A 13,901-nucleotide genomic window follows, 5' to 3' on the forward strand; every position below is an offset into this window, starting at 1 on the left:
TCTGTTGCCAAGGCTGGAGTGCAGTGGCACGATCTCGGCTCACTGAAACCTCTTCCTCCTGGGTTCAAGCAATTCTTCTGCCTCAGCCTCCTGAGTAGCTGGGATTACAGACATACGCCATCATGTCCAGCTAATTTTTGTATTTTTAGTAGAGATGGAGTTTTACCATGTTGGCCAGGCTGGTCTTGAACTCCTGGCCTCACGTGATTCACCCACCTTGGCCTCCCAAAGGGCTGGAATTACAGGCATGAGCCACCTGTGTCGGCCTCTGGGTTGGTTTAGATTGATTTATTTTCTTTTATTTTTTACTCTGAGTTATATTTTCCTGCTTCTTTGAATGCCTGGTAATTTTGAAAATTAGAGGCCAGTTGTGAATTTTACCTTATTGGGTGCTGAATATTTGTGTATGTCTATCAATAGTTTTTGACTTTGTTTTAGAATGAAGTAGAGTTACTTGGAAACACTTTGATCCTTTTTGGGATTTGCTTTTAAGCTTTGTTAGGTAAGATCCGAGCTGTGTTTAGTCTAGGGCTCATTTCCCTCCAGCACTCTGGCATTCTGAGTACTCTAACCAATGCCCCATTCATTATGAGGCTTTCCACTCTGTCTGCTGAGAGCAGGAACTATTTCTGGTCCTGGGTGGGCTATGGGGATTGCTTTCTCTCATTCTTCTACGCAGCTTTTCCCCTTGGCTTGGGTGATTTCTTCCAACACATGCACTGATCAGTATTCAGCTGAAGAGTCTCTTCTGTTCTTCAGTCTTCTCTTTCTGCATGTATCTCTCCCCTCTCCATTGCTCTGCCCTGTGAATTCTAGTTGCCTTGGCTTTCCTATGCTACCATCTCCATCTCTTCAACTCAGGGAAAGCATTAGTCTCTGTATGGGTTACCCCTCCCTGCAACTTGGCCTGGAAACTTCCTCAAGGCAGTTAGCCAGGGCAACCATAGGGCTCACCTTGTTTGCTCTCCACCTCACAGGGATCACTGTCCTCTGCTGCCTCATATTCAATGTCTTGAAAATCATTGTTTCATATATTCTGCTCAGTTTGTGAGTTGTTTCGGGAGGGAGAATAATCTGCTACTTCATATTGGCCAAATGTGCAACTCCTGAATGACTTTAGATTAGGCAAAATCCAAAGTAAACATCAAAAGAACCAAAGTGCTTAAGGGATTTAATATTACTAGTAATTGATTCTCTATTGTATGTCAGTTATTATACTTTACATTAATTCTTATTTAATTTAGTGCTTATGAGTAGAAATAAGTTCTCTAAGTGCTGGAGCGAGGAACATGAAACCCATACTCTGCCTAGTTCTGCAAATAATAGACTTCAGTTGTGCATTTCATCTGTCATCGACAATCATTTAGTTAGCACTTACTAGGTGCTAGGACATAAATAAGTCAGATTTCTTCCACTGAAGATCTTAAGGATGGCCATTAGATTAGTAAACATATACATGTAGATATTTCAATATTAAGTGGTAAGTATGATAATAAAAGTACAAATCGGGTGCTTTAGGACCATAGAGAGGGTCACCCATCTGAGGAGCACATGAAAAGGTGGTGATGGGTAAAGAGGGTCTTGAAGGATGAGTGGCAAGTGATTAAACAAATAACAGGATAAATGTGTTACAAAGCAGGGAGACTCAGAACAATATGACAAATAGGACATGGTGGCTCATGCCTGTAATTCCAGCATTTTGGGAGACTGAAGCAGGAAGATTGCTTAAATCCAGGAGTTTGAGACCAGCCTGGACAACATAGTGAGACCCCATTTCTTTTTTTTTTTTCTTGAGACGGAGTCTTGCTTTGTTGCCAGGCTGGAGTGCAGTGGCGTAATCCCGGCTCACTGCAACCTCTGCCTCCTGGGTTCAAGTGATTCTCCTGCCTCAGCCTCCTGAGTAGCTGAGATTACAGGCATATGCCACCACGCCCGGCTAATTTTTGTATTTTTAGTAGAGACGAGGTTTCACCATATTGGCCAGGATGGTCTCAATCTCTTGACCTTGTGATCCACCCACCTTGGCCTCCCAAAGTGCTGGAATTACAGGCATGAGCCACCGCGCCCAGCAGTGAGACCCCATTTCTACACAAAATTAAAAAAAAAAATTAGCCAAGCGTGGTGGCGGGTGCCTAAAGTCCTAGCTACTCGGAAGCTGTGGTGGGAAGATCACTTGAACCTGGGAGGTCAAGGCTGCAGGGAACCATGTTTGTGCTATTGCTGCACTCCAGCTTGGGCAGCAGAGTGAGACCCTGTCTCCAAAACAAACAAAACAAAACAAAAAACAGCAAATAAAAAGAAACAAATATGACACTAAAAGTATTTTGTAGGAGGCTAGGGGTGGCCCCAGGTGAGGCTGAGGGGTAGGTAGAGTTGGATCAAGGAGGCTTGGATGCCACACTAAGGAGACAAGATGATTCTAAAAATAACAAGGAAACACTGTCAGGATTTTAACAGGGGAGTAACCAGGCTGCAATGTGGAGGATGGATTTTAAGGGGTGACAATCTCAATTCTCAACAGGAAAACCAATTAAGATCCTATGGAAATGGTCCATATAGGAGGAATTGATCATATGACATTGGTAAGTGGAGGTAGGGGTGGAAAGGAAAAGACCGATGGAAGAAATATGTAGATGATACTTTCTGTAGAACTTGGTGACCATGTAAGTATGGGGATTGCAGAAATGGCTCCCTGATGTGAACAGAAAGGAGCATCCTGAACTGAAATAGGAAATCTAAAAGGAGAAACAAAAGGCCCAGTGGCCAAAATAAGCTCTGTTCTTGATAGTCCAATGGAAATGATTGGCAGATCCTACATCTATCATTGCTTATGACACAATATATTGAAACGATGGGTTTACATGGCTTACCCTCCTGCCTGACTAAAAGTCAAATGGCAAGGTCATGTCTTATTTGTCCTGTATCTTTAGGGCTGGCTACCCCACCCAAGCTCTGGGAGAGTTCTGCCTGCAGCACAGGTGACAGGAAAGTCATCGATGGTTGAGATCTCCCAGGGAGAGGAGAGGAGACTGAGAAAAGCAGTGACATGCAAGAAAAAGGCATTCACACTTGGGGTGAGAATTTGAGAAGTAAGTGACCTGGTGGCCTTGTATTGTCTGTGGCTCTTCCGTGGGCCCTGTGAAAGGCCACCTCAGGGCGGGCCTGCAGCCCTGTCAGTGTCCAGGCAAGTCATTCTCTTTGTACGCTTTTAATATTAACACGAAGGCTTCTAGTGATTGTGCAGAAGTCATCTCCATCCATCACTTGACTAACTTTGCTTGGAAGAAAAGTGGGGAGTGGATGGTGGAGGAGGGGTGTTATTGCAGACTGGACAGAGGCAGGAAGTTATTGGAAGAAAGAATTTGGGGTGTGCGTATAGTTTTTCTCCCACTCCTTCCCTACCTAGAGGAAAATAACTCTGATTTTGATATTATAATGGCAGTAGGAAAAAGATTATACAAGCCAATATTCTGTTTTATAAACACATCCACCATGCTTAAACTAAGAGCTATAACTGAATTATTTTCATGAATATGCATTCTACTTAGAATTTCAAATTTTCTGTTATTTATGTATTTAAGAGACCAAACATTTAAGAATATGACTTATAGAAGAACAACATCTTAAATAATTTTTTAAAATTTCAAATAAAGAGCAATAATGGATGGAAATTTAAATTTTAGGGGCACATAAGCCATCTACCCCACACCATTGCCCCTTGTCAAGCCAGTTTCCCATTACTCCTGATTAACTTAAAAACTCAGCTGCGTCTGATTGCTCAAGTTGCAGACCTTTAGATGAGCCTGGAAGGTCGCCTCAAACTGGATTTAACCAACTGATCTTCCTTCTTTTCCAACGAGTGTGATCCTCTGTGACAAAGATTTGACCTTCAGCTTTTGGAACAGGCTTTCCGAGTCAAGTTCCAAAGTTTGAATGGAACGCGCAATACATGTTTCTGTGGCTTTTTCAGTCCCGCTGATCAACAGCATAATTTAATACTTGTACTGTCTGTTCCCTTTTCTGACAAGCACAATCTGATAAACAGATTGGGAGGAGCAGTGCAGCACTGTGTGACTCACGCTGCGAATGAGGGGAAAAGGAGAGGTGGAGAGAGAACGAACCCGGAGTCACACGAAATGCAGTCAGATTGAGCTGTCTGACGCGAACGTTTCAGCACATGCAAGGGAGCTTCGTGGTAAGTGGTTAGGGTTATCGATTTACATTCCCCTTCAAATTCGGAAGTTTTGAAATCACTAAGTTTCAGAGAAACTCACCTAGATTAAAATACAGGGAAAAGACGGACCTATACACCTACAGTAGGCTATTGTTACAGGTGGTAGATGCTATGGTAATTACTTCCTGTGCTGGTTTCTGTTCACTCAAGCCTCTGACAGCTTTTTAAGAGGAGGTGTAAGAATTCTGTAGTTGGTGGGCTATTTCCACTGGATTGGGCAGTTTTCTGCCTAATTAGGAAAGGATGAAGGCCCTTGGATTAAATGCCACTTAAGGATTTCCCTGCAATGCCCCCAACACACATCCCCTACCTCCTCCATTAACTCCTTTGGAAGTATTCAATCTGAGCTTCAAAAGAATAGGAGATGCCAACTATTGTTTCCATCAGTGAAATCATAAAAAGGCACATCACAAAAGCACACTCAGAAGATCCTTATTTACTGTTCCGAGGCTATGCTGGGGGGCACAATGATGTTACCCAGTGCTTTTAATACTTGTCTGAAGAATCACTGGATTGGGCATTATTAAAATATGGAGTCCCAGGCTTTTCACTTAGAAAGTGGAATTCAGGCCAGGCATGCTGGCTCACGCCTATAATCCCAGCACTTTGGGAGGCTGTGGTGGGCAGATCATTTGAGGTCAGGAGTTCGAGAGCAGCCTGGCCAACATGGCAAAAACCCTACTAAAAATAAAAAAAACTAGCTGGGCATTGTGGCATGTGCTTGTAATCCCAGCTACTCAGGAGGCTGATGCAAGAGAATCACTTGAACCCAGGCGGCGGAGGTTGCAGTGAGCTGAGATCACGCTATTGCACTCCAGCCTGGGTGACAGAGCGAGATTCCATCTCAAAAAAAAAAAAAAGTGAAATTCAGAAATCTGTGGGGAGATTGGGTAGAGGGGTGGTGGTGGGCTGGAATTATAACTTAAAAAAATGCCTTTTGTGTGTCTTAAGAACAGGGAAGTTTGGAAATCACTGATAGAACCCGTGATCAACTCTGATGGAAAAAAGCTGCCCGACAGTGACAAAATCAGACACAATGCATATTCTCAGGGTTTTAGTCCTATATATGAATATTAGTCAGTCACAAATGTTATTAGTAATTCCTACCAGTAGATTCTTACTAATAGCTACTGCAATGACATTTGTCTAGTGTCTTGCAATGGAGAACACTGCAGCTGCCAACGCCAGCAAGCTCATTTTTTGCATGGGTTGGAAAGGGAGAAAGAGTTGAGCTCAAAGTATGATTCAGACCTGGTGTATGTGTATGTGAATAAGTGTTGTTTTTGTAATCAGATTATATTATCAAATCAAACTAAAAATTTGCATCAAATTTTGATTTTTTATAAAGTATGTCCTTGATCAACTTAGTTTTTGTGATCTCACATGCAATCCCACCCAAATGGAATTTTTCTAGAGTGTCTAAAATTGTTTTATTTCATAACTCTCAGAGTTACAAACTCCTAGTTTGCAGATGTCTTGTTTGGGCTGTACATTTGAAAAAAAAAATGAGTTAGCTCCAATATTTACACATCTAGAGATTTCACACAAAAGTCTGGATTCCCAGGTTTTCTAGAAAAATGAGATGTTTAAGTACAAGGACGCTGTTCTCCTATAGCTGCAACCTGCTGGGGTTGAGTAGGGGCTGCTCCTTTGAATACTCCAGTTCGGCTATCTCTTACTGATTCACGTAACTTGCCCTGCCCTTGGAGACATCTGAGTTTGCCGCCCCAACTCTAAAGGTGATGTCTTATTTTCTCATACATCTTTATGTCATCAGCTCTTAGCCTACTTTGTAGATCATGAATGGATGAATGGGGAAAACAGTCACTTAACTGCCCCTCCCATCAACAGACTGTTCCCGGACAGTCAAGCCTACAGACTCCCTAAATGAGTATCTGCCCACCTTCTGTGATTCTCCAATGGTTTCTAAATAAAGTCCAAATCCTTGTCTGGCAGTCAAGATCAGCTCCCCTCTCACACTCCCAAAATCCAATTCCACCTTCCTTTTCTAGCCCATGCTTCCCTCGTCTCATACCATGTGCTGACCCTGCCTTGTGCTCACCCTGCCTTGTGCTCCTCCAGCTCAGAGCCTCTGCCCCACCCCCAAATACTCCTTCCTTGCAAAGCCTACCCATCTTTCAAGCGCCACCTCCCCAAGGATGGTTTTTCTAATATCCCCGACTAGATATGATCCCATATGATCGGGCATTTCTAGAATCCTTGGTTTGTAAATATGAAATGACACATATCCCATTGTGCCTTGGACTGTAGTTAGATATGCACATACCTTAATTCACCACTAGATGTGCAGAGAGCCCTGCTCCTCTCACTCCCCAGAAACCCACAGCAGAAACCATGTCATGGTCACCCTAGTATCAGCAAAGCCAAATACCCAACATACTGAAGAAGATGGTCAAAATACTTAACTACCGGAGTACATTTCCGTTATAAGGAGAAAATGCTATTAATTAATAATCTACTGCTTCCTCCTATTGCACATAAAAACTTACTTTTTCTTAAATAGTTGTTTTGGGTCCTCCTTATAAAACTTAATCGAACATTAGCCTTAATCATATCCTTTATTTGATGTCTTAGGGTCTTAGTTACTTTACCCAAGAAATAGGGATGGATAATACAACCTCCAGTGTGGTCAACGGATTGAATGAGTTAACAGGTAAAGTGCTCAGTACAGGTCTGGCACACAGCAAACACTAAACGGATGACTATTACTATTATGGAGAAACTCATCTAATATTTGGAACCAGTTTATAAGTGGCTTGCCTTATTCTAGTTTTCTAAAATACTTCTTAGAAAAGAGCAGGTCAAATAGTGTAGCTTGTCTGCCCTAAAGATTTTTTGTTTTGCAAAAAAAAAAAAAAAAAAAAAAAAAAAAATTATTCCAACTATCAAAGATTCAGGCAACACTGGCTTTTTTTGAGACAGTCTTGCTCTGTCGCCTGGGCTGGAGTATAGTGGCACGATCTCAGCTCACTGCAACCTCCGCCTCCTGGGTTCAAGTGATTCTCCTGCCTCAGCCTCTGGAGTAGCTGGGACTACAGGCATGCGCCACCACGTCCAGCTAATTTGTGTATTTTTAGTAGAGATGGGGTTTCACCACGTTGGCCAGGATGGTCTCAATCTCTTGACCTCATGATCCACCCACCTTGGCCTCCCAAAGTGCTGGGATTACAGGCGTTAGCCACCAGGCACCGCCAACAGTGGCTTTTTAAAAAGCAAACTTTTAGCGCTACCAAGGTAATGATGGATTCAGGAAAGGATTGCCAATGGATGTTAAAACCATTTGGTGAGAGTGTGTTGAGATACAGGATATTTATAGTCTCATAGCATCATCCCATAGGTAATCATTAATTTCAAAAAGAAAAAGCTACCTTTACACTGGGTAATTTGGTGAATGTTACTTCAGCCAAGAGGCCAAAACTGCCATTAATAATATGGGCCAAACTGAGTCTTGTGATATGATGCACTGAGGACATGTTATCACCTATGTAGTAGTCTCGAAACCAAACAAACCTGACTCTACCAATGAGGGACAAATCAGACAAATCCAAATCGTGCAACAATCTACAAAACAGTTGACCTAGACTCTTCCAATAAGTCGATGTCATGGAAAGATCCCCCCAAAGAAAAGCAAGGGGTGGGGGGTATTATTAATAAATGCAATGTGTAATCCTTGATCAGATCCTCTAGGTGCAAAGCACAGCTATTAAGATCCTTTTGGGGACACTGGTGAAGTTTGAACATGAACTTTATATTGAACAATAAACAGTAGTGAAAAATAAGATTGTGATTCATTCACACCTGTAATCCCAGCACTTTGGGAGGCTGACGGGGGTGAATCACTTGAGTTCAGAAGTTCAAGACCAGCCCAGCCAACATGGCAAAACCCATCTCTATCAAAAAAAAAAAAAAAAAAAAAAAAAAAAATTAGCTGGGTGTGGTGACACATGCCTGTAGTCCCAGCTACTTGGGAGGCTGAGGTGGGAGAATCACTTGAACCCAGAGGTGGAGGTTGCAGCGAGCCAAGATTGTGACTGCACTCCAGCCTAGGTGACAGAGTGAGACCCTATCTCAAAAGAAAAAAAAAAGAAAAATGAAAAAAGAAAAGAAAAGAAAAAAGATGATTCAATTATATTTTGACATTTTGATTGACCTGCTCTTTCCTAAAGTTTTGGTATCTGGGAATCTACATGTTTCAAGACCTAAAAAGGTGAACATTACAAGTGAAATGTTTGCTCCATTGAACTGGATCAGAGTTTTTGTAGAAACAATGTGCAACTGGGATGCAGTCATATAAATGGACCGAAGAACTTAGAAAAGAACAAAGTGGATGCCAGTAGCCAGTGTACACCATTCTGTGCAGTATTTGGTTGGGACAATGCTAACTGCACATAAGCAGTGCTGGGTAAACATTAACTGATGACAATAACCAGCAGAGTCCCAAAGTGAGGCCCTTGCATTATTGATTTGAGGAAATTCTGCCTAACGAGAATGGATTGCTAGTAAATCATACAGCAATTTTATTCTCCTTTCAGTAGGACGTGGATGACTGAGCAGCTGGTGGGAGCAGCCCTGTCTGTCCCCATCTGAGAGAGTGGTGTATTAGTCTCAAATAGCGAAATTATGCAGCAATGTGGAAGCCTGGCTAGCCATCATTAAAGTAATTCAGCGTTTGGGCCGCCTGTGTTTCAGGCAGTGATAGGAGCCATTAACAGCTCACTTTTAGTTTCAGAAGCCAGAGATATTTTCATTACTAGTGTCCTCAGGCATACACTTTTTAATTTAAAAAAAGAAAGTAAGTTCAGGATGGAAATAACCCATCACCACAGGAATATCTCTGCACCAGAAACACATTCTCGTTTACCTGTCAATCTTACCAGCATGCCAGATCTATTTTGAGTGTCTGGAATGAGGAAGAGGAGGGAAGAAAGGTGGGTGTAGGCCTGATAGAAGAATCAGGGTCACTAATACCTTGGAAAAGCTGAGGACTTCATTCTAAAGTGCTGTTGAAATCTCAGGGTTTTTACTTCTCTGGCTAGTAATAAAATGATAGTTCTGGCTCTGAGATGTTCCCTACTTTTTGCAAAACCATAATGCCCTACTTATAAGATGCTTTGGACAAGGTATTATGGTAGATTGAAGGTGGTCACAAATGCTTTGTTACTTTCCCCAACAGGAGGATCTTATTTCCCCCTCCTTGAGTCTGGGCTGGCCATGTGGCTGTTCAACAACAGAAAGCAGAAGAAGTGTACTGTGCCGTCCGGGGCCCAGGCTTTTAGAGAACTGTGGCTTTCTCTGCCTTCTTCTTGGAATCCGGTTACCATGTTGAGAGGGGCCCAAGCCACATAGAGGCCAACAGCCAAGTATTTGCAGCCATCTGGGTGAGCCATGTAGGACATCCCACACCAATAAGACCCCCTGAATTGGAGCAGTGGAGCAGACGTGGAGCAGACGCAGCCCAGCGAAGGCCAGTATCACAGGCCCGAACAAAATGTTTTAAGCCATTAAATTTTGGTGTGGCTTGCTCTGCAGCCAGAGATAACTGAAATAGGTGTAACCAAAGAGTCTGTAAGAAGGAAGATTTACCTTGCTAACCAATGCAGAATAACAAAGCACATGAAATAACATTTGCTGAGTCAGAAGACCACTGTCTAGAACAGGTGATTACATCCTTAGCCTTTAGTAGGTTTTGACTTCAAAACTGACCCCAGCTTTCAAGCCTCTTTTTGATGCTCAACACGGACAATTTCAAAAAGAAAAAATTTCACTTTAATCCAGCCTCACCCCCACATGTGTGTTTCACACAGACCGTCTTTTTTAAACAGAGTTTATTGTATTTAATCCATTATAAAATTTGAAAAATTGTAGGAAAGCAGCAGACTTGAACTGGAGCAATTCTAACAAGGAATAATTCTGGCCCCTTGGCAAAACTGATCAGTTTTAAAACAAAGTAAAGTTCACATCTGTGAGGTGGACAAAAAAGTGTGACTTCTGTACAAACTACATGTAAAATTTCATGTCTAACATCTTGGCAATGTGCTCATGAGGGTTTTTCTGAAGTCCTGCCTGGTCCCTGCCTAAAGAGGGATGTGGAACCTCCATATACAAAGAAACTTGATTCAAGGTGTTTTGTTTTGTTTTGTTTTTTAAAAAAAAGGAAAAAGAAAGACAAAGGAAAAAAAGAATGGATGGCTGTTGGCAATGGAAACTGTAAGGAGACTGTGTCCTCACCGCTCATGGCTTGTTTATTAGTCAGAGACCTCGGGAGGCCCAGGACACTTCACGGCCATCACAGCACCAACTGCGGCTATCACCTTTTTTTTTTCTTTTTTGCATTTCCTACCTTTTGACATATATATATATATATATATATATATTTATATATTTTTTACACCTTGAGGATATCACTATTCCAATTGTTCCCATATGAATACAGGTGTGGTCTCTATTGGATATAAATGTGTCTTTTATTCGATTTTAGGTCCAGGACTTGGTTTGCTGTCCCAACTGCACATAAATGTCCCTTTTTTGTTTGTTTGAGTTATTGGTTTTGTGTTTTCCTTTTTGCATAAGAAATATGTCCATTTAGTCCAGAGGCTCTTGCTTTATCCGGATGACGGAGGGTACGCGGGGCGTCCGCCTTAGTTCCCGCCGAAGGACGTATTCGCTGAACTGGGACGAGTCCACTCCTCCCCCACAGGAGCCCACGATTTCAAATCCTCTTTGCTGCAACCTCTCAAGGACCTGCGAGGACAAGACAAGCATCCAGTTAGGGGTGAGGTAAATCCTATGGCTACATAAACACCCCAAAGTTTGAGATTATGTGCAGCTCTGGTTCATCTCATCCAGCACCCATGTCCCTGTGAGCTGCTCCTCTCAAAGGAAGATTCTGGATTAACAGGCAGGAGAGAGGAAGCAAGCATCTCCAGTGCCTAAAATGTGCCTTTACATGCTTGCTTTACACACACCAGCTACAACACTCGGTGGTGTTAGGCCCATTTTATAGATGAGAAAACTGAGGTCCATGGCTAGTCAGTGATGGAACTGGGTTTCCAACTCAGGTCTGTTTGGCCTCAAACCTCCTGGTTTTTTTTTGTATATACAATGCTGCCCTCTCTGTCAAAAATGAGGGTTCACATTTCAAAGCTCATTTATCACTAAAATACATCCTATGAGATAATAAATCTGGAAAGGACAGTGATGGCAGAGTTTACTTAGCCAGTGATTCATTTGTATTCTCAACTCCGCCTTTGTTCGAGTTTCCTAATACCAAGTTAATATATATGTTTCAACCTGGAAGACTGATGTAATTTCAATAGCAGAACAAAGGGACTACTGAAGACACTAGAGGATTATCTACAGATTTTCAAGTTTGTATCATTTGAAACAGATGTATTGCCCTGCATGCATTCAAGGAGACAAGAATCAGCACAATGATTACATATAAGAAAATGTATGAAAAATAAAGATATTCTAAACTTCTTATACAAGTATAAACCATAGAATCTGTTTCTTAATTTTGAAATCAAATACCTAAGGCCAGCAAGATCCCCGGGTTTGGCACTACATGTCTGACACTCTTAAATGCAGGAAACAGTACCTGTGACTCTTAGACACAAATACAGGAAACTGATCTGGAGCATTCTGTTTCTTTAGGAATCCAACAAATATTAGACTTGCAAATGTTTCCTGCCGGAGTTCTGAATATAATTAAATTACTTCCACACCACCTTAAAAGCAAAGTGATTCAATCATAACTTAAAAAATAAATAAATAAATAAAAAACAAAAAAAAAAGCCCACCTCAAAAAAACTTTTATTGGAAGGAAGTGAAATGTAGTCAATGTAAAGTGAACCCTTACTTTTAAAAAAATTATTATTTTTTAGTTGCCTACTTCAATATAGAATATAGTCTGCTATGTTGCAAAACAGCTTAGTAGATGAGACTGGAAAGCAAGAGAGTATGTTTTCTAAAAATTAAAACCTCAAGTGCTGGCAAATTAAGAAAACACACACAAGTCCTTATGAGAACAAAATTAACATTCTACCCAGCAGTGCTCTATTTCTGTAGGTAAATTTACGATGTATATGATACCCGTCAGCATAAGGACAGGAAGAAAACAATCCCTAATTTCAAAATCAAGACGTGCTTTCGTGGCAGGTAAATAGAAAGACGAAGAACAGCTCCCTCCACGTATTCCCCAGCAGAGGCAGGAATGCAGCTATCAGCAAGAGGCACCCCAGCTTGCTTGGCCAAACCAGACCCTGGCAAAGATTCCTTGCCATGATTAGGAGAGGAAATCCAAAGGGGAGGAAGCTGTGAACAGCAGAGAACCTAGCCCTGATGTCCATTTTGCTTTGAGTCTTCAGGTCACTAAATGCTAACAGGAGGAAATCTCTAAGCTCTTCTTCGGAGTTCGATAGGCATCATGTGATAATTAGTCAATGTGATCCAATGTTACCTTGGATGTGGTCAAAAGCTTATTTCAATGTAATGCAAACAGCTGATGGAGCCATTACTTTGGAAACAACAACACTTTCACAGCAAAGTTCCTTAAACGGAGTGATCATATAACAACTTAGTGAGGTATAGGGTGTCATAAGCCTTATCCCAGAGTCTCTGCGTGCCCACAGGCTGGTGACTATTTCTTGGTCAGTGGAGCAGGAAGCAAGGGTAGGTCATGGCTGTGTCATACGATCACGTTAATCCAGATGAAAATTTCCACATCTGACGTGGGAAACTGTCAAGCATATGAATTGACGATCGTTATTCACTGGCCCCAGGGTGTGGCCGAGGCCTTCCTGTCCTGGCTCTGAATGGTTCTGCCCCTCTGTCTGCTCCAGTGGCAGCCAGGGCAGGCTGTTGTGTGGAAGGGGACCGGCTTTCTGGGCTTTAAAGAGGCTTAAACTGCTGAGGCCGTCTCAGGAACGCTGTGCAGGGCCATGCGGGAGCGCCACACACCTCCAGGGGGCGCTCTCCACACAGGTGAGAATGCGAATGCCGTCCTCCGGAACCCTGCGACCCAGCGGCCGCCCGCCGCCTGGGAGCATGTGCCTTCCGCTAGCATGCTTAGGGAACATTTTCTGCCAGAATTTTCTGCTCTTCTGTTCTCAGACATCTGTTCATACATTTAAAGAGTTATAAATAGTCGTGGAACAATCCTCAAGAGGCAGCACGGAAGAGTGGGTGCTTCGAGTCTCTGTGCTTTGGGAAGGGTTCTGCTGACTAAATACTGAACAAAGTCATGGGCCCATTCCAGTTAAAAAGAGGGAAAAAACTAGAACCCTCACTCCATTGACTTCAAACGGTTTTGTGTCACACGGAGCTGGAATCGAGACCCAGGTGCGCCTCTGCCTTCTCATCAGAAAGACAGAGAGGATTAACAGTGCTTACCTGTTAGGGTTGTAAGAAGACAAGGCATGTTCAGACCCTGGCCCAGGGTAGGGCAGAGAGTCGGTGCTCAGCACATGTTAGCCTCTGAGTTCTGAATTCCACCCCCATATCTCCTGCTCCCCTAGACTTCTCCATCTCAGGAAATGGCAGTTCCACTCACCCAGTTCCTCTGTCAAAAATCTTAGTCATCCTGGGCTTCTGTCTCACAACCCACAGCCACCGTCGGAAAACCTTATTAGCTCTACCCTCCAGACAC

At 42.5% G+C, this 13,901-nt stretch overlaps 1 protein-coding gene and 1 long non-coding RNA gene across 5 annotated transcripts in view; one reads left to right on the top strand and one right to left on the bottom strand.

Annotated features, from left to right (window-relative positions):
- The first annotated feature begins 4,040 nt into the window (after positions 1 to 4,040).
- On the top strand, positions 4,041 to 10,198 carry LOC115895516. Its single transcript, XR_004055717.1, has 2 exons — positions 4,041 to 4,195; positions 9,429 to 10,198. It is a non-coding gene; the product is annotated as an uncharacterized LOC115895516 (long non-coding RNA).
- KCTD1 (potassium channel tetramerization domain containing 1) overlaps positions 10,066 to 13,901 on the bottom strand; it is a 199,906-nt gene continuing 196,070 nt past the window's right edge. For all 4 annotated transcript variants that reach the window (XM_030926134.1, XM_030926133.1, XM_030926135.1 and 1 more), the window contains exon 5: positions 10,066 to 10,996. In XM_030926134.1, coding sequence (XP_030781994.1) covers positions 10,838 to 10,996 — 159 coding nt within the window. In that variant the 3' untranslated portion in view covers positions 10,066 to 10,837. The remainder of the gene's footprint in view (positions 10,997 to 13,901) is intronic.

Source organism: Rhinopithecus roxellana, chromosome 21 (genome assembly GCF_007565055.1).
Source record: "Rhinopithecus roxellana isolate Shanxi Qingling chromosome 21, ASM756505v1, whole genome shotgun sequence".
Classification (NCBI taxonomy): Eukaryota; Metazoa; Chordata; class Mammalia; order Primates; family Cercopithecidae; genus Rhinopithecus; species Rhinopithecus roxellana.